General features: G+C 44.2%; 1 protein-coding gene across 3 annotated transcripts; it reads left to right on the forward strand.

Moving 5' to 3' along the window:
• Positions 1–2921: 2921 nt before the first annotated feature.
• Positions 2922–20514, forward strand: gna14 (guanine nucleotide binding protein (G protein), alpha 14; the record flags this gene model as incomplete). 3 transcript variants are annotated; one of them, XM_079814552.1, is made up of 8 exons in its annotated part: positions 2922–3249; positions 13454–13638; positions 13770–13924; positions 16432–16560; positions 16646–16775; positions 16918–17071; positions 20021–20148; positions 20243–20514. In XM_079814552.1, 8 exons carry the CDS (start codon positions 3081–3083, stop codon positions 20264–20266), a joined length of 1074 nt encoding a protein of 357 aa, XP_079670678.1. The 3 variants fall into 3 exon arrangements, 2 of the variants coding, with proteins under 2 accessions (XP_079670678.1, XP_079670677.1); XR_013816318.1 differs by having other exon boundaries at positions 3026–3249; positions 16918–17046; XM_079814551.1 differs by lacking the exon at positions 20243–20514 and having other exon boundaries at positions 3129–3249; positions 20021–20211.
• Between the last annotated feature and the right edge of the window lie 205 nt (positions 20515–20719).

The raw sequence follows: 20719 nt of genomic DNA on the forward strand, positions 1-20719 counted from the left end.
TTCTTATTAAAGCTACTGTATTAGTTTTTCAGTCAAGAGCAGTGAGTGATTTTCTCTTTGTCTTTTGTTGTTGTATTAACATTAAAGGGATATTTCATTAAAAACTGAAAATTCTGTCATCGAGAAATGAATACAGGTTTGAAACAATATCAGAGTGAGTAAATAATGACAATTTTATAGGTGAACTGTCCCTTTAAGGGCCGCGTGTTCACTGGCTGCCCTGCTGTCAGTTTAAGACCTCTACACATCTAGTATACAGACACGATTGCGATTTTACTTTCACTTTAGACATTACCGACTGTGTTTATGTTAACCTTGTGTGTATTTGACAGTATTAGCGCAGTAAGACTACTTAGTTCAGTATTCACGTGTTTGACAGGCTTTTAGTGTGCGCTTTGAAAAGCGAATGAGGAAGCGCACGCGAATGAAACCGGCAAGGCTTTAAAACGCATGCAAATAATGAACTTTCTTGATTGTGAATAACTATAGTGTTCCGTGAGTATAACTCTACCACTAATGTGTGATGTGAATGTATGTCGCGTTGTTCAGTATTGGGATGGAGGCAAATTATAGAATTTGTAGAAAAATAATTAATTAAATGCGAAACCGAAAAAAACGCAATTCACAAGCGCGTATTGAACCGTGAATGCCGTACCAAACGGTTCAATATTATATTGAGAATTGTGGCATCCCTAGTACTTACGCACATGTGGGATTTATCAACAATAATTGCTTACTCATGTGTGTAAGAACTGTGTGCGCACATTTGATAAATACGGATTTTCTTGTACTTAGAAACATTCTAAATTTCAGTCGTAGGACGAAATATAGAACCTTTTCTCACACTGTTGATAAATGAGGGCCCAGGATCCTTAGAGGTGTCCCCGGAGGTTAAATCCTCCTGGGCCATGCCTTATTCCCTCATGCGATCTCTCTGTAGTCTTGCTGGGCCTACAGGGAGCGGTCTGGCATACTCTCACTTGATCTTGAAACCCTGGCCGGGCTACGTGCCCAAAGTTCCTCTTTCAGGGACCAAGTAGTGAGTTTGCAAGAGCTGCCTCGGGATGAGGCAGACCCAGCCTTGTCACTGTTTTCTTCAGTATGCACCCTGTGTGTTTACTTGTACCACACGCAGAGCTTCAGAAGCTCCGAGCTGCTTATTGTCTGTTTTGGGGGACAGCAGAAGGGGAATAAGGCTCCTTAGGAGTGCCTGTACACTCCACAAGAAGTGTTGCATCCTCCTGGGCTCTAGCAAAGGGCGTCTCTTTAACAGGTCTCTGTAGAGCAGCAGGCTGGGCAACACCCAATACCTTCGCAAGATTTTATAATCTCAGGGTTGAACAGGGTGTTCCGCTTGCACACAGTGCCGTTCCCCTCCCTGAGGTGATAACATGCCCTTTTTTTCAACGGAGGAATCTGTTGCCAGGCCCAGTGATGCCTGCCTAGACAGCCATTGGCCTTTTTTCACACTATCAGAAGTGTTTGGTGCTCCCAAGTGTGACCCATAGTGTCAAGGTGATGATACACAGGGCAACTTTTTGAGCAATGTTACTAGGCAATGTTACCGTCAACGGCCAACCAGAGCCCATGACTGATCTAAAGTATCCAGATAGAAATTTGTTGCCCATTCCCAATGGGAAAATGGCCAAGCAACATTGCTTTGTAACATTGTCCAGCAACATTGCTCAAAAAAGTTGCCCCATGTATCATCACCTTTAGTCATGTCAGTCATCGAAGCTATGTCGCCAGTCATTGCATAGTAGTTCCTTCCTTTTCAGGAAGGACATATCACAGGGACTTCTTTCCATGTGTGGTATTTCCGGTTGGTAAGTCCATGTAATGTTTTCTCCACACATCCATGTAATGTATTCTCCCTTCAGGCAGGATGTGGTCTCCGTAGTGTTCTTTCTCCTATCAAAAAATAATTATTCTGCTAATTCTGGTCTGCACAGCTGTGAGCTTTTTATTTGGATTTTTGAAGCAACATATACCTATTGTAAGTACTATCCTCTCTATCCCCGCGTGGTACAAAGGACTACACGGCTTATGTGGGGTGTTGGGTAGGTTACGATATTGCGAGTGCACTTGTTACCTGCCACAGTGGGCTTGCTGACATCTGCCCCGCCAAAACCTCATAACATGCTCCAGCTGTTGTGCCGTTTCCCCCGGGGGACCCCTAGTGTCAGTCATCGACACCATGTCTAGTGACTGACAGATAGGGAACGTCTCAGTTACTTTTGTGACCTTTGTTCCCTGATGAAGGGAACGAGACGTGGTGTCCCTCCTGCCACAATGCTGAAGTGCCCTCTAAAAAGGCTGGGACACTGTCTCGGCTCCACAGCACAAAACTGAATGGTGTTTGGGGGTCCCATATGCAACCCTTAGTGTCAGTCATCGACACCACGCTTCTTTCCATCCATCAGGGAACAGAGGTTACAATTGAAACCGAGACTCAACTCAAAATGAATAGAGTTTTTGCCTATAGTTGCACGACCATTGACCGTTGCACTATGTTCCACGTTCACTCAGCTTCCATTTTAAGGTTCTATGAGCATTGATATTACATAATAGTGATATAGTACATTCTTAGTTTGTTTAACTTGTGTATCAGTTATTAAGCAAACTGAAAAGGTTTAGAACTACTACTACCAAAGCAAGTTGTATATACCACCAAATTTGAACTCTTGCTGTTTTAAGTTGCTCAAACTAAATGGTCAGAAATGGACTTAAATACTTTATGTAATGCCAACTTTTTATATCAACATTTAAAATAAGTTTGTCTGAAAGAAATAGAAGTTGGATTTTTTTCAGTGTAGAAACTCATAATGAAGAGAGAGAGAGAGAGAGAGAGAGAGATAGAGAGAGAGAGAGAGAGAGAGAGAGAGAGAAAGAAAGAAAGAGAGAGCAACTGAAATTAGAGCAGAGGAAAAAGGAAACTAATGCCTTACGTGACAATACCCACCCCATCCATTGAATGAGGAAGAAACTTCACCTGCAAATTACAGCACACCAAGCCTCTCCTGAGGTAGGCGTGTTCCTATAGGCTTTCTTGAAGACTTTTAACACTGCTGAGTGAGTTGATGAATCTATTAACTGCAAAGAACTGGAGGAGGTTCAAGCTGTTCAGGATGGGGGACTGCTGCATGTCAGGTGAAGACAGAGAAAGTGCCAGAATTCACCATGAAATTGAGAGACAGCTTAGGATGGACAAAAAGGATGCATCCCGACAACTGAAACTTTTGCTTTTAGGTATGTACTTTCTTCTGTTTTTTCTTTGTTTGTTTGTTTGTTATGTATGTATGAAGATTTCTTGTTTTTTAATGACCCCCCAAAATTTGTAATGGTCAGTATCAATAATTTGAGTTGTTCGGCGTCTTTATTGAATTAACTTAAAACAATCATTTTTTGACTAAATTATTACACAATTAAATTGCCAGATGATATGTTCAACAACTTTTATACAATATTTTTAACAGCTTATACGAAATTCACACTTCAGATGTTTAGATGACATATTTCCTCTAACTGTTAGCGGTCACATGCAAATACATGCAAAAAGATGTCATTGGAAAGTCATTCATTCTCATACAGTATATCATTATATTTTATGTTCTTAATGAAACCGAAATACAAGTAAGAAAGTCAGGATACTTGCAAAAAGAATGTAAACAGGAACATGTGAATTCCTAACACGTACAGAATGTACTGATAGAATCAGCTCCAGCATGTCCTGTACTTGCTTCCTATAGAGTATAAGCATTTATTCATGTGATTCAGATTTTCTTATGTTTTCCTAGGTATGTATGTATTTTATGCTATTTTAGGTTAATTTTGTTCTGGTCAGTTGTGTTGATTCTAGTTTAATAGAAGAACAGACGAATGAGCTTATCCAGTGTTTCCTTGTTTTAATTATGATAGCAATCTGCAACTTTGCAGCAAAACTCCCATTTGTCAGACCTGTTTGACATGAAATAGATCAGAATGCAACCATTCCCATTCAGCGCTGCAATGTTGGAATTATTTAATTGTGTGTGGCATCCTACGTTATTATGTGTCATCAAACTCAACAGATTTAGTAGTCAAGCAAATATGCTTTGATTGGCCTCAAACAGAAACACAAAAATAAAACAATCATCAGTAAATCAACCACAATACTCACAATAATCACCCAGCAAATATACTGCAAATCTTTAGATAATGTATAGTCTTTAGTCAATTTACATCGAAAATTAATTCCTAAATATAGTTTACCTGTGGTTACATATGAATACAAATGATATACAAATCATTCACATCTTACCGGCAGGCTATTTTGATGACACAATCACAAAGTTTATATGCAAAGGCAAATATTCAAACGAGGAAATCCAAGAGTCCAAGAGTCTAAGAGTCTTTGTCTGGTTTTTGTGAGTGTTCCTAAAAATGAGCATGAGTGAATAGATACTTTTAGAGAATTGTTGGTGAAGTTTATTGTGGCTGTCTGCAAAACAGTTGAAACAGCAGGGGCTACTAAAAACAAATTGTTCAACTTGTTCAAAAAAATTATTCACCCTCATGTTGTTACTGTTACATGTCTGGGGGGTATTCCAGAAAGCAAGGTTAACTTACTGTCACATATACCTTGAACTCTCTGTTGATCAACCCAAACCTTGCTTACTCGAGGTATGCTGGTTCCAAAAACTTGTCCGTGAGTAAGTTCAGACAACTCAACTCATAGTATGTTCCCAATTAACACACAAGACATTGTCAACAGAGCATGGAAACAGACGCTAAGAAAAAGCGCGCCATTCTAGTTCCTCTTCTTCTTTTGTTTAATGGTGATTTACATAACCTACTCTGGAGCAGGTTATGTTCAGAGAGTGAGTTGCTATGGCTACTTACATACCCAAGTTACCTCTGTTTTTGGAACCGAAAGTTGTGGTTATCCACTTACTTACCCTTAAACATACCCAGGTATGTCACATAACCTGCTTTCTGGAATACACCCCTGGTCTTTCCTGTGTTTCCATTGTGTTTTAGTTCTGCCCTCCTTGACCTAGTTTCCCTGTTGTTGATTAGTTAATTCGTCTTCACATGTGTTCATTAATCATATTGTTTGTCTCAGTTCATTTAAAGCCTGTTTTCTCCCAGTCTCTGTCTGTCCTCGTTTTTGATAGTGTTTGGTTGCCAATCTCAGTATTCTCCAGTATTTATTATTAAAACAAAAAAGGGAGATGTTTTGAAGAATGGCCAAGCTGCTTTTTCACTGCACACCAAATATTGATAACTAGAAGACAACTGTGGACAATTATTAGTGAACAATGAAGAAAAATCCAGAGCAGGTTATTTTCCAGGGTTAGTTTGCTTAAGAGGTCAAGTCAAGTCAAGTCAACTTTATTTCTATAGCGCTTTTAACAATGCAGATTGTTTCAAAGCAGCTTTACAGTGTTAAACAGGAAAATAATGCAGCATAATTTTATTCAGCCGTCTAGCCGTTCTGGAGAAAACGGTTATGTCATCAGTTCATTTCAATTATCATACAGTGACAGTGTGGGCTTTAGATCAGTAATTTAGTTTATATGGTTAATTTAGTTTAATAATTAGATTTATTTGGATATTTAGTTGAAAAATTTGAAAAATGTAGTGTCCCCAATTCAAATGCATGTTATTAATATAGTTATATATTTAAGTAATATAACGTCTCGGTTACGGATGTAACCCTCGTTCCCTGAGGAGGGAACGGAGACGTAACGTTAGTGACTAACGAATGGGGGTTTCGCTTAGAAGCCTATCAACTTCGTGTTTAGAGAAAACGCCCAATGGCGTGCCAATGCCATGGGGCATGCGGAATGTGCATACGTAACTCCGCCTCACCGCGTGAGTATATAAGGAAGTACGTGGCAATATCGCATTATGTTACCTGCTTGAGGAGCCAAGACTGAACTCCTGCGTTCCAGGTAGCACAACTGATGTGGCAAGGGGACGTTACGTCTCCGTTCCCTCCTCAGGGAACGAGGGTTACATCCGTAACCGAGACGTTCCCTTTCGTTCAGTCACTACGACGTAACATTAGTGACTAACGAATGGGGGTCCCAATATAATCCCGCCACTCAGCTGTCTTCCAGTGCCCTGCGTAAGTGTGAGTACCCTGTCGTAAGACTAGTACGGACGAAGGACTCCCACTTAACACAGGAATACCAAGGTACACTGGGAAGCATATCCCAGTGAGGAAATGCCAAAAATGCCTACCCGTGGGGAGGACTTAAGAGACACATATGACCCGCTGAGGGTTGCATATGGAGATCTCTAGGGTACCAGCCGAAGGTGGATTTTTAACCCTAGGGGTGGCGGGGACACGCCAAGGGAAGAAACCCGCTCACTGCGGAGACTTACGGTGAAATACACATGTGGGGGTCGCCGGAGGGAACCATGCACATGGGGCACCTGGCCGGACATGAGGGTCTGGGCTCGAAAGAGCAGACTGAACTGATGTCGGCGTCGACAGTGCTGGAGGAGCTCAGGGCTCTCGGGGAGCTCACCTGAGGAAAATATCGCACGTATCCAGTCCGTGGAGTGGAGTGGCGAGCAAGCGAAGACACCTGAGCCTGGCCCATCACCGGCCCCTCGGGGGGGCGAGTACATAGTCGGACACTGGCTCCACTCGGAGATAGTAGAATCTGGCGAATGTGTTGGGTGTCGCCCAGCCTGCAGCTCTGCAGATGTCTGCTAGCGAGGCGCCATGCGCTAGAGCCCAAGAGGAGGCCACACTCCGGGTGGAGTGTGCCCTCACACCAAGGGGACATGGTCGGCCTTGCTGCTGGTAAGCCAAAGCAATGGTGTCCACTATCCAGTGAGACAGCCTTTGCTTTGAGAGAGCACTTCCCTTCCGCTCTCCACCATAACAGACAAAGAGCTGGTCTGAGGTCCTGAAACACTGCGTCATGTCTACGTAGGCGCGGAGGGCGCGTACTGGACAGAGCAATGCCAAGGCTGGGTCTGCCTCCTCCAAAGGCAGCGCTTGCAGGTTCACCACCTGGTCCTTAAACGGAGTGGTGGGAACCTTGGGCACATATCCAAGCCGGGGTCTCAGGATCACGTGAGAGTTAGCCGGCCCGAATTCCAGGCACGCTTTGTCAACCGAAAATGCCTGCAGGTCCCCGACCCTCTTGACTGAGGCCAATGCGGTCAGCAGAGCCGTCTTCATAGACAGAAACTTAATATCAACCGACCGCAAAGGCTCAAAGGGAGGTCTCTGCAGAGCAGTTAACACTACTGCGAGGTCCCAAGAGGGTACGAGAGGAGAGCGAGGAGGATTCAGTCTCCTGGCTCCCCTCAGAAACCTGATGACCAGGTCGTGCTGACTTACCTTCTTGTTCTCCAGGAGATCGTGGTGGGCAGATATTGCGGCCACATATACTTTGAGGGTGGAGGGAGACAGCCTTCGCTCCAGCCCCTCTTGGAGAAACTCAAGCACGGACCCGATCGGGCATTTCCAGGGGTCTTCTTGGCGGGAAGAGCACCAGGTGACGAAGAGGTTCCACTTCAACGCATAGGCATGCCGAGTGGACTCTGCCCTAGCGGAAGTGATGGTGGCGACCACCGTAGGTGGTAGGCCACTCAAACCTGCCACGTCCCGTCTAGGAGCCACACGTGGAGGCTCCAGAGGTCGGGACGCGGGTGCCAAAGGGTGCCCCGTCTCTGAGTAAGGAGGTCCGGTCTCAGAGGAATAGGCCAGGGAGGAGCTGTCGCAAGGAATATGAGTTCGGGGAACCAGGTCCGGCCGTACCAGTACGGGACGACCAAAAGGACCTTCTCCTTGCCCTCCCTGATCTTGCACAGGAGCTGTGCGAGTAGGCTCACTGGGGGGAACGCATATTTGCGTAGGCCCCGCGGCCAGCTGTGCGCCAGTGCATCCGTGCCGAGCGTGCCCTCGGTCAGGGAATAATACAGGCTGCAGTGGGAAGAGTCGTGGGAGGCAAACAGATCTACCTGTGCGTCGCCGAACTGTTCCCAAATCAGCTGAACCGTCCGGGGATGGAGTCTCCATTCTCCCGGGAGAGGCTGAAACCGCGAGAGCTCGTCGGCTGCGTGGTTCAGGACTCCCGGAATATGGACAGCACGAAGGGACCTCAGGCGCTTCTGACTCCATAGGATGAGATGGCGGGCGAGTTGAGACATACGGCGGGAGCGTAGACCGCCCGAGTGGTTGATGTACGCTACTACGGCCGTGTTGTCTGTTCGGACAAGCACATGTTGACCCTTTAGCAGCGCTCGGAAGCGGTGCAGGGCGAACCGTACTGCCAGCAACTCGAGGCAATAGACATGCAGGAGGCGCTGGGGTCCTGTCCAGGAGCCCGCGGCTGCTTGTCCATTGCACATGGCACCCCAGCCCGTGGCAGAGGCATCCGTCGATACGACAACATGCCTGGAAACTCGTCCTAAGGGCACACCGGCCCGTAGAAAACTGAGGTTCGACCACGGGGTGAGCGTCTGTAAGCAGGCCCGAGTCACTTGGACCCGGAGCGTGCCAGACTGCCATGCCCATCTCAGGACTCGATCGCGAAGCCAGTGCTGAAGCGGTCTCATATGAAGCAATCCGAGCGGCGTTACCGCGGCTGCAGATGCCATATGCCCCAGGAGCCTCTGAAATAGTTTCAGTGGAACCGCACTCTTGCTCTCGATTTGTCGGAGGCAAGTCAGCAGAGACTGCGCGCGCTCGCTTTCTCGAAAGCTGCGCGTACATGGCGACCGAGTCGATCTCCATACCGAGAAAAGAGATCCTCTGCACGGGGCAAAGTTTGCTCTTCTCCCAGTTGACCCGAAGGCCCAGACGGGCTAAGTGGTGGAGAACCAGATCTCTGTGTCCGCAAACCTGCTCTCGAGAGTGGCCTAGTATAAGCCAGTCGTCGAGGTAGTTCAGGATGCGGACCCCGTGCTGCCGAAGGGGCGCAAGGGCTGCCTCGGCGATCTTCGTGAAGACGCGAGGGGACAGAGATAACCCGAATGGGAGAACCGCGTACTGGTATGCCCGCCCCTCGAAAGCAAACCGTAGGAACGGTCTGTGTCGAGGAAGGATGGAGACATGGAAGTAGGCGTCCTTCAGGTCGATCGCTGCAAACCAATCGTACGGACGAACGCATTCGAAAAGGCGTTTCGCAGTCAACATCTCGAACGGAAGCCGGTGAAGGGATCGGCTCAAGATGCGAAGGTCCAGGATTGGTCGTAACCCACCGGTTTTCTTGGGTACAATGAAGTAGGGGCTGTAGAACCCCGACCTCATTTCGGCTGGAGGGACAGGCTCGATCGCACCCTTCGCCAGTAGAGTGGCAATCTCCGCACGCATGACGGGGGCATGGGCCCCGGTCACGGTATAGCGGACTCCCCAGTAACGGGGAGGAGCCTGCGCGAACTGAATCGCGTAGCCGAGCCTGACGGTCCGGGCAACCCAGCGGGACAGCCCCGGAAGCTGAAGCCAGGCTTCCAGAGACTGCACCAACGGGGTCATACGGACGACAGACGTACCCTGGGTGGGGCAGCGAGGCAGCGTTACCGGCGCGGACAAGGGAGGCTGTTGGGCGTCCCGGGGTCGGAGCACGGTTAACGGCTGCGCCCTGACAGAGGAGACCAGGGAAGGACTCGCGTTCCACTGGGGTCTGCTCTGCCAGGGGGCTGGCGACAGAGAGGGATGCGAGTGGCGAGACCCGAGGGTGGCGCGCACTGTCATCACCGGTCTCTGGGTGCTCAGAGACAGGAACATGAGTTCTTCCCAAGCGCTGCTAGCCCGGGGGCCAGCAGCGGAAGGATTTTCCCCCGGCCCTCCACCGGGGGAAGGAGAGGCCCTGCTACCATCCCCTGGGAAGAACTGGAACCCATCTCTGAGTTGTCCACCTCCATCCTGGCGTTTAACCAGTCTGGGGAGCGGACTGGGTGACATCCTCAACCACCTCCACGGCGCGGCCCAGGTGAAGGCTGCTGCTGGGGCCGGGTGGGAAGAGGGAGGGCGCCCTCGGCGGCGAGCGGACTGAGGCGACTGGGCCGGCGGCTGGTGCAGCAGCTGGCCGCCGGGGCAGTACGTGTTACAGCCTCAGTCTGCTCTGGGGCGGCCGAGAACTGTTGGGCGCAGTTCTCAGCCGCGCCACCGAAGAGGCCAGCCTGGGATATGGGTGAGTTGAGGAGGCGGGCCCGCTCAACGTCCTCCACATCACCAGGTAAGGCCCGGTGTTCTCCCGGACCACAGCTGTGGACATCGCCCGACCCAGGGAGCGTGTGGCCACCTTCACCGCCCGGGGGCGGGGTCAGTTGCGGCACGCAGCTCAATGAAGAGCCCTGGGTCGGCTCCACCCTTGTGCATGTGCAAAGGGGCGGCGGCCTGCCCGTAGCTCTGCGGGACCACGCCACCGAAGTAGACGAGCCCACAGGCTTTGGGGGGGGGGTGCTTAGGACAGCCACACCACGCCACGTCAAAGCCCTCTGTGGACACCGTAGTGCGCAACAGAGAGTTCAACAGTGGGGGGGAGGGGGCCCCAGTGTACCCAAGGCCGCGGCCCCATCAAGGGCAGAGAAGGCGGAGGAGGCCACCAAACGGTCACGGGAAGCACGGGGACTTCCGGGACCGCGTGATCTCCTCATGCACCTCGGGAGCGAAAGGCATTGGGGGCGGGGCCCAACAGCTGTCGGGTGCCGCCCCCAAAAACCAATCGCGCAACCACGAGCACCCGCGACTGGGCGGAGTTCCACACCAGCGCGAGACCCGCGGCTGCCCGAGATAACATGGCTGTCAACTTTAGGTCAGATCAGGCAGTGCTAACACACCCGGAGGCGGAGCACAACCTAATCGTCATCCCCAAAGGACTCCAGCCCACCTTGGGATGCGGCGATCGACATCTCACTGCTATCCGGAGCGTGAACCGAACGAACGGGGCGTCAGAGACGGGCCGTAGATTCAATCCAACACTCACGGAAGCGATGTATAAGAGGGGGGCGTGGCCCGAGGAATGAACGTCGGGGTTCTTAATACCACAGCACCGCCCTCAGGTCACCCTGGCCACCAGCCAAAGTACCATCTCACTCGGGGACGGTAGATTGGGGTGTGGCAGAGGGGACTCTCTCTCCTCACGGAGATCATTGAGTCTCGACCGCGACATCGCGATGGTCACGCCCCCGCAATGGAAACGTGACACATCCGCAAACACTGCCCGAACGTGCTGAAGCCCAAACACGCTCGAGCAGTGAATGCGTCCACAGACAGCAGCGGAAAATCGATCGCACCCGGAAGTGCACGGGCGAGCCGTCTTGAAAAAGACGTGCCACGCGCAAGCTCTTTTTGTGAGAGGAAAGCCTCGCAGTCGATGCCGAAGCGCCCAGGGAAACACACACCAGCTGTCAAACGGACCACTGCGCAGATCAGCAGGCAGGAAGTATGCGATCACTGGAACGCGCCGTCACACCAACACCGACTGGAAAGCTGCTCGTCTCGAAGAAGCTGACAGAGTCTCAGAAGGCTGTAGGAGTGAAGAGGTAGGTACTCTTGGCTCCGAAAGCAGAACATAATGCGATATTGCCACGTACTTCCTTATATACTCACGCGGTGAGGCGGAGTTACGTATGCAAATTCCGCATGCCCCATGGCATTGGCACGCCATTGGGCGTTTTCTCTAAACTCGAAGTTGATAGGCTTCTAAGCGAAACCCCCATTCGTTAGTCACTAACGTTACGTCGTAGTGACTGAACGAAAGGGAACTACATTTGTTATATAGTTACAGTTATATAATATACAATATTATATATTAATTCTAAAGCGCTATTATAACAAGGTAATGTTTAAATGTGAATTCAATTAAAAAATATTAATTTATTTTATTATCTCACACATGGATCTGCATTCAATTAATTAGCATCAAACAAACAATATAATCCTTATTTTCAGTGAATAAAGATTTTAAACAAAAAGATTGAAAAAAAATGATTGCACAACCACTAAATAGGTGGCGATGTGCACTAAGTAGGTTATGTAAATCGCCATTAAACAAAAGAAGAAGAAGGAAGTAGAACGGGGTGTATTTTCTTAGCGTCTGTTTCCAGGGTGAATCATCGATTCGTTGCTCTGTTGAGAATGTCTTGCGTGTTAACCGAGAACATACTCTGGCTGAGTTCGAAACCTGGAAAATGCTGCCTTCGGAGGACACATTTCAAGGTAGGAAGGCATCAAGGCACGTCCAAATTTAATGTTAGCTTCCCTTCCTGTCTCATGAGATACCTTCATCTGATCGATTTTTGAAGGCAGCATTCATGTATCCTTCGCTGCCTTTGATATCCCACAATCCTTTGCGTTCCATTCAGTTGAGCTGGAGAAAAAAGATGGCGTCCGAAAGTTGCGTGTGCTGGTCAGTTTGTCTGTAAAAGTTTTTTACCAACATTTTCCACTTCTTACACTGCCGTAGAAGTCTGTCCGAAATCAGTTTGTTGAGGTGCCTTCATGTACAAACACTGCCTTTGACAAAGTCATTGTCTGATAAGGCAGCGAGGCAACGAGTCAGCTGCCTATAGGTTTTCGGACGCAGCCTCTGAGTCTTCTGATCTTACTCACGGACACGTTTTTGGAACCCACATACCAATCAAGGTTTGGGTTAATCAACCGTGAGTTCAAGGTATATGTGATGGTAAGTTAACCTTGCTTTCTGGAATATCCCCCTGAGGCTCCAGCATCCTCGTGACCCTACATAGAACAAGTGATTTGGAAAATGGATGAACGAATTTAGGTCTGTTTATAACAAAAAACTCTCAAATTGCTTTGGAATATCTGATTGCTTTGTGTGGAATATTCTTCAATGAATCAAAGGGACTAATGTAACGTTTTTTTTTTTTTTTTTTTTGCTAGCTCTGTTTTGTTTTGTTTGCTAGCTTGTTTGTTTTGTTTGCTTTATCTCTTTTTACAGCCCCTGGTTCACTGGAGCTGTGTGAACTGGTCAAAATGTCTACTTTTGTGTTTCACGGAAGAAAATCAAACTGGTTTCGAATGATATGAGGGTGAAGAAAAGATTAGTATGATAACGATTAACCATACAGTCTTATCTTTATCATACATCACTAGGTTCCACTAGAACAGGAATATTGTCTACATGAAAAATACAATACTGCAGTAGTCCACTAGAGGTCTTTGAAGCGGCGCTGTTGATATTAAAGTGAACACCCCAAAAAGATTGCATCATTTGTTTGCAACACACAATATGTTTCCTCCCGGAACACAAAAAATGTCACTTGGTCCAAACTATTCTTTTCCATTTACCGAAACTGGATGGTGACCAGATAAAGCTTCAAAATAAGAAGGTTTAAGTGACAGGATGACAGAACTTTCATTTTTGGTTAAACCATCCCTTTAATGCCAATACAGAAACGTTTAATGTAGCTACACAGTAACAATGTTATTCTAATGCATAATGTCTCACAAGCTAAAACTTTCCATGTTCCTCCACAGGCACAGGGGAGAGTGGGAAGAGCACTTTCATCAAGCAGATGAGAATTATACATGGCAGGGGCTACTCAGAGGAAGACAAGAGGGCCTATGCCAAGCTGGTGTTCCAGAATATCATTTTTTCCATTCACAACATGCTTCAAGCAATGGAGAACCTGAACATCCCCTTTGCTGATGGAAAAAACGCAGTATGAACTGAGACATATGTTTTATTAGTCATATTTATTTATGATATCTTAGCTAACTAAACATATATTATCTCTCCCCTCAAAAAAGAGAAAAGAAAAGGAGACTGAAATTTTGTCTGTGTGTGTTGTAGAAATATGCTGCAATGCTTAAAAATGTGATCCCCGAAACAGTACTGTCACTGGAGGCTGAACAAGCCGAAGCCATCAAGAGTGTGTGGAAAGACACCGGCCTGCAGAAATGCTTCGAACGCAGGAGAGAGTTCCAGTTGTCAGACTCTACCAAATAGTAAGTGCAGTGAATAGGGGTGAGCGGGGCACAAACTAACGCAGGGCTGCAAAACGTAACGTCCGTACTATAGCTTCAGCCTACATGTGAACTAGCATATTACATTTTAACTTTACACGTTAACTCATAACATCAGCAGTCACAACTTGTTTTTAGCATTGTGAAAATATTTTAATCATTGTAATGCGTCACCGTATGATTTTACAATGATGGCTTCTTAATCTTTACTTTGAGTCACAAACTCTAAACATCGAACTGGGTGTGCGTAAATATGTTGTTTGTAAAGGTGTTTTTTTTTGGACAAATTGACTAGATGCCTTGTCAAATGACTATCATTTCAACTTAAGTGCAAGGTGACGTTAACAAGAAGGATTGAGTGAGCTATAAGTATCTAAACTAACGTAGTTAGCTCCTGAGTTATGTGTTGTTGATAAAATCTAGGCTAAATTATAATTCTATCCAACAAAAGGGATTGCCATATGTATCTACGGTTGTATTTTGTAGATTTATATGACAACACTGGCAGGAAATAATATGAACTGTTGTCATTTGACATTTGTCAAACTGTTATGCTACTTGGAGTTTCCTATTGTTACTGTACTAGCATCTTGCGTTGGATCTAGACAACACAGGGGGAATTATCGTTTATGTTGTCACACTAAGAAACTTTCAATTTAATCAGAAATTGTTTAGACAGTCAATAAGTGAATACAATCATTACTTACTGCTTGATTTCTCCAGTATCAGACGCTGAGCGAAGCCTGTTTAATATTGTCCCAGGTTCGAAAAACTGTCCGTGGTGAAATGGGCCGAGCAAATGAACAGCTTTGAATTAAATTGTTGTGGTATCCGGTTATAGATAAACCATGCCTGTTGACAGTTTTGTTCTGTGGGAAGGGTATGAAAAGTCCTCACGTCCCCTGCACAGCCTGGAACATAACATTTATTTCCATGATCTGCCATTTTCACTATCCTCGCGTGACGCTTATTCACAATACCTGCAGAATTCCCGATGATTTGGCTGTAAAGTTCTGCCTGGCCTTGAACATGTGCTGGCATTTGCAAATGTTGGGGGCGTACATATTAATGATCCCGACTGTTGCGTAACAGTCGATGTTATGTTGAGATTCGCCCATTTTTCTGTGGTGTTTTTCACAAACGAGATTTACATATGAAGGAGGAAGCAATGGTGTTTGAGACTCACTGTATGTGATGTCCATGTACTGAACTCTTATTATTCAACTATGCCAAGGTTAATTAAATTTTTCATTCTAGGGCAACTTTTAACTATGCTGTATAGCTATGTTTTGTGATGTGTTAGTTGTGAAACTCAACATTTTTTTTATTTTTAATTATTAAAAAGTGCCATTATTTTTATATGAAAAGATAATAACTGTATTTTATTTACAAAATATTTTAGTTTGTCTAGTATATTTTTTTGATTATATCAGTTAACATTTTAAACCGTCATATGGTCATGTTACAATGTTCCCCTTACATGTTACAATGTACGTGGGCATGTTGTCACATTTCACTTCCGTTCTTCCGGGGTAAATTAAGAAAAAGTATACACTGTATTAATGAAACAAAACCACATAATTGTACTAGACATGTGTGAAATTAATATGGGAAAAAATAAATACTCTGAACCCCAAGTGGATTTACTCAAACTGAGAAAGTCAAAAAGTGTTAGGTTATGCCCTTAGTTCATTTCTGACACTAACAAAAAGTACCATTGCATTATATACCATATTTTGGGTGGGGTTTTTTTTCATGTTTTTTGGGGGGGATATACAATAGAACAATCACATTTTTGGACCTTTTCCATAGTATTCTTTGGAATACCATGTTAATACCATGGTATATGAATATGGTATACTGAGCTGCTATGATGAATACTGAACTTCTTTATACAGTAGCTGAATTGAACTTTGTTCACTTTACACAGTTATTGAACTGAATTGAGATGAATAATGAATTACATTATTACCTAGTTACAGCTGCTTTACAGTAGAATTTGAATCTGTCACTTATTTGATAAAGCTCCTTTCCTGTTTATTATTGTGAAGCTGTTTTGAAACAACTTCTATTGTATAAAGCCCTAAAATATATAGTGATACTATCACTTTGTTATAGTGCTTTTTTGTAAGAGCTCTACTTACAATTTAGAAGAAAACTGCTCTTTGCTATTTTAACACCTGTATACTTGAGACTGTACAGCAGGACACTACGGCAAGGTCATGTGTTTGATTCAATGAACTGAGAAAATGTATGCCTTGAATACACATTTTTTTTTACTACACAATCAAACATTATTACTACAGATCTGTGAAATTATAAACAGAAAATTATTATGGCATATGCTTGATAATTTAACATGTTTTGTATCGCTTTATCAAGCAAATTTGAAATGTTCTTAAATCTGTGTTTGGTGAGTTTTGGTGCTCATTGGGTTCTGGACAAATAATTTTAAAGGTATTTTCATGGTTTTTGTTTCTGTTTACTAGTTACCTCGATGACATAGACAGAATATCTGCAGCCTTTTACTTGCCGACTCTGCAGGATATACTACGAGTCCGAGTTCCAACCACAGGCATCATTGAGTATGTCTTTGACCTGCAGACTGTCATATTCAGGTAGCTTTTAATTAATTGGTGGTGTGGAGATGGATGAATGACTGTAACCCATTTTGTAAATTAAAAATCCCTGATGTTGCTGCAGAATGGTTGACGTTGGAGGCCAAAAGTCAGAAAGACGGAAATGGATCCATTGTTTTGAAAATGTCACTTCCATCATCTACCTGGTGGCTCTGAGCGAGTACGATCAGGTCTTATATGAGTGTGCGAATGAGGTTTGCCCATTTCCTTGCATTCTTGGTGAAGCTCTTATGGCTTATTAAGATTCAGCATCCTTACATCATAGGTGATTACTGTGACATTAAATTCTGGATTCATGGTAGTTAATTGTGTTGATATGATGTTTTACCACCACAGAACCGCATGGAGGAGAGTAAGGCACTTTTTAAGACAATCATCTCTTACCCCTGGTTCCAGGACTCATCTATCATCCTCTTCCTCAATAAGACAGATATCCTGAAGGAGAAGATCTCAAAGTCAGACCTTGTAAAGTATTTTCCACAGTATGCAGGTTGGAGTGCCAACAAAATGGCTTAAAATACTATTCTTAACAAGTATTTTTGTCTTATTTTCCAGTTAAAATATTTTAAAATCCTTCAAACAAGATACATTTACTTGAGAAGCAACACTGCATAAGACTTGTTTTCATAATTTGTCTTTCCAAACTGGCAGATTTTTCACTTGTTTTAGGTATAAGCATGTGTAAAAAAAAAGAAAAAAAAAAAGAAGGAAGGAAGGAAGGAAGGAAGGAAGGAAGGAAGGAAGGAAGGAAAAAAAGAGAGAAAAATTAAGCAAAAGGAGCCTACACTGGAACAAAATGTTATTTTAAATGATTTATCCGTGCACATTATTATTGTTTAATTAATGTGCCATGGAATCCAACGATCCAATCGATTACTGATGAACAAAATCAAGTCCCATCCAACAATTTTTTTCTAGTTCGAGAAGCTGTTTCACTTGGATATACACTATATTGCCAAAAGTATTGGGACAGCCCTCCAAATCATTGAATTCAGGTGTTCCAATCCCTTCCAATGCCAAAGGTGTATAAAATAAAGCACCTAGGCATGTAGACTGCTTATATGAACATTTGTGAAAGAATGGGCCGCTCTCAGGAGCTCAGTGAATTCAAGCGTGGTGCTGTGATAGGTTGCCACCTGTGCAATAAGTCCATTCATGAAATGTCCTCACTACTAAATATTCCACGGTCAACTGTTTGGTCAACTGTCAACAAGTGGTATTATAACAAAGTGGAAGCAATTGGGAACAAAAGCAACTCAGCCACGAAGTGGTAGACCACGTAAAATCACAGAGCGGGGTCAGTGCATGCTGAGGTGCACAGTGAGCAGAAGTCGCCAACTTTCTGCAGAGTGAATAGCTACAGACCTCCAAACTTTGTATGGCCTTCAGATTAGATCAAGAACAGTGGGTAGAGAACTTCATGGAATGGGTTTCCAAGGCTGAGCAGCTGCATCCAAGCATTACGATACCAAGTGAAATGCAAAGCGTCGGATGCAGTGGTGTACACCACGCCGCCACTGGACTCTAGAGCAGTAGAGACGTGTGTTCTCTGGAATGACGAATCACGCTTCTCTGTCTGGTTTGGTGGTTGCCTAGAGAACGGTACTTGCCTGACTGCATTGTGCCAAATGTAAAGTTTGGTGGAGGGGGGATTATGGTGTGGGGTTGTTTTTTTCAGGGGTTTGGCTTGGCCCCTTAATTCCAGTGAAAGGAACTCTTTATGCTTCAGCATACCAATACATTTTGGACAATTACATGCTCCCAACTTTGTGGGAACAGTTTTGGGATGGACGCTTCCTGTTCCAACATGACCGCACACCAGTGCACAAAAAAAGGTCCATAAAGACATGGATGAGCGAGTTTGGTGTGGAGGAACTTGACTGGCTTGCACAGAGTCCTGACCTCAACCCGATAGAACACCTTTGGGATGAATTAGAGCAGAGACTGCGAGCCAGGCCTTCTCATCCAACATCAGTGCCTGACCTCACAAATGCGCTTCTACAAGAATGGTCAAAAATTCCCATACACTCCTAAACCTTATGGAAAGCCTTTCCAGAAGAGTTGAAGCTGATATAGCTGCAAAGGGTGGGCCAACTCCATATTAAACCCTACGGATTAAGAATGGTATGTCATTAAAGTTCATGTGCATGTAAAGGCAGGCATCCCAAAACTTTTGGCAATATAGTGTACGTCATAATAGGGAAGAAAAGACTATTGCAACTTCTGTGTCATGCTGACTTTAAATTCTCTGACAAGTCTTATTTTATGCAGTGTTTAAAAATATGAAGATGTCATTTATTGTGGTAAATATTCTAGAGTGCAGTGTGGGGGAAGCTGCTTTGAAAGCAATAAAGTTATAATATATATATAAAAAGAAAACCTAAGGAACTTAGGGATGTCTGTGCAAAGACTTGAAACGATGTATCGCTATTATGAATTAGTTCATTTCTAGATCGTTTTCTATGAGGTCAGTTTAATTAGTTCACCAGTTTTCTTTGCAGTGTGATGGAAAAAATTTAGAACACCTCACTCTGAACTGACGCAACCATTCGTCTTGGTATGAAAAGGCCTTAAGGTTTAGTTCACCCCAAAATAAAACTTTTGTCACAATAATTTGCTCACCCTCATGTCGTTCCAAATCCTCAAGACTTCTGTTAATCTTCGGAACACAAATTAAGATATTTTTAATATTCTCTCATGTTTGTCCATCCGTTTAAAGTCGACATAAGCAAAAGTTTCATGCATCAAAAATTACAAATACAAAAACACATATAACACAAGAGTCAAGCAAATACTACTGAGTTTCCGTGTTTACCATTTTTGACATGCTTTGTGTGTCTGTTGATCAATGTTTATATATGAATAATTTGTATGTAATATAAATTAAACCACTCAGTTCAGATGGGTTATATTTTTTGATGTGTGAAATTGCTGGTTGCATGGACATCCACACATGTTCTGGGAATATTAAAAATATTCATTTGTATTCCAAAGATAAATGAAAGTATTATGGGTTTGGAACCCAGTATTATGGGTTTGGAGGGAGAGTAACTAATGACATAATTTTTATTTTTGTGAACTTCTTTTGTTCCTTGAATTAGAGACCAGGAGACTTGGATATAACTTCAGCAGGATTCTTTATTGCGAACACATGCTCTTCCCTTTTATCCCTTTTATGCTTCAGTTTGTGTGACGATAAAGCTGTATGAGCAATAACATGTTAACCAGCAATGTTGCATTTTGTCACATTTTTTAGAGCTTGTTGGAAAAAAATACATTACACTGGTTTGCAAACAATACTGTCATACTACTGAAAATGTAGTAAGGGTAGTTAGTTGCTCTTTTTTGTTAGTTTTCTGATTTGTTACTCCCAACACTGCTGTAGTGTCACTGAACTCAGATGAAATGATGAAATCTGTGTTATCTGCTTTCTCCACAGGCCCTACAAAAGATGCAGATGCCGCAATGAAGTTCATCTTGAGTATGTATGAGGAACAGAACAGGGACACACATAAACGCATCTACGCACATTTCACATGTGCAACCGACACTGAAAATATCCGCTTTGTTTTTAACGCCGTGAAGGACACCATTCTGCAGCACATCCTGTCCACATTTAACTTGGGTTAGGTGATAAAAGTGCTTTTATATACAGATTGAGTGTTTTTCACTTCTGGGTCTGTGAAAATGTGAATCTGATCTGTGTGTGAACACTGGGATTGATGCAAAGTGCATTCTGTGAATTCTTCTTGCATTGGCAGGAATTAAGTGAATTATCCCTTTAGCTTTGTTCTTTTTTACCCTCTGGATTTTCAGAGACATTTTTTTCTCTCCTGTATAACAGCATTTTTCTAATTATATTGCAACCCATATTATGTTTGATAATTTTGATATGGCCCAGAATAAAATTGATTAAATATTATTTAACAACACAAAAAGCAATTCAATAATTATTTTTCAGTAATTCAGTGATTTATTCCCATCAACCTATCCAAAAACTTCCCAGTAAACTAAGTCTTCTCCAAAGACAAACCTTAAATGTGTGGTATCAGGTAAATGATAGCTATATTTTCATTCATGTGGCCGTTTCAGTATCCGCTATATTATATTTCACACAACATTTGAATGAAATATGAAT

Source organism: Gobio gobio (genome assembly GCF_949357685.1).
Source record: "Gobio gobio genome assembly, chromosome: 4".
In the NCBI taxonomy this organism is placed as follows: Eukaryota; Metazoa; Chordata; class Actinopteri; order Cypriniformes; family Gobionidae; genus Gobio; species Gobio gobio.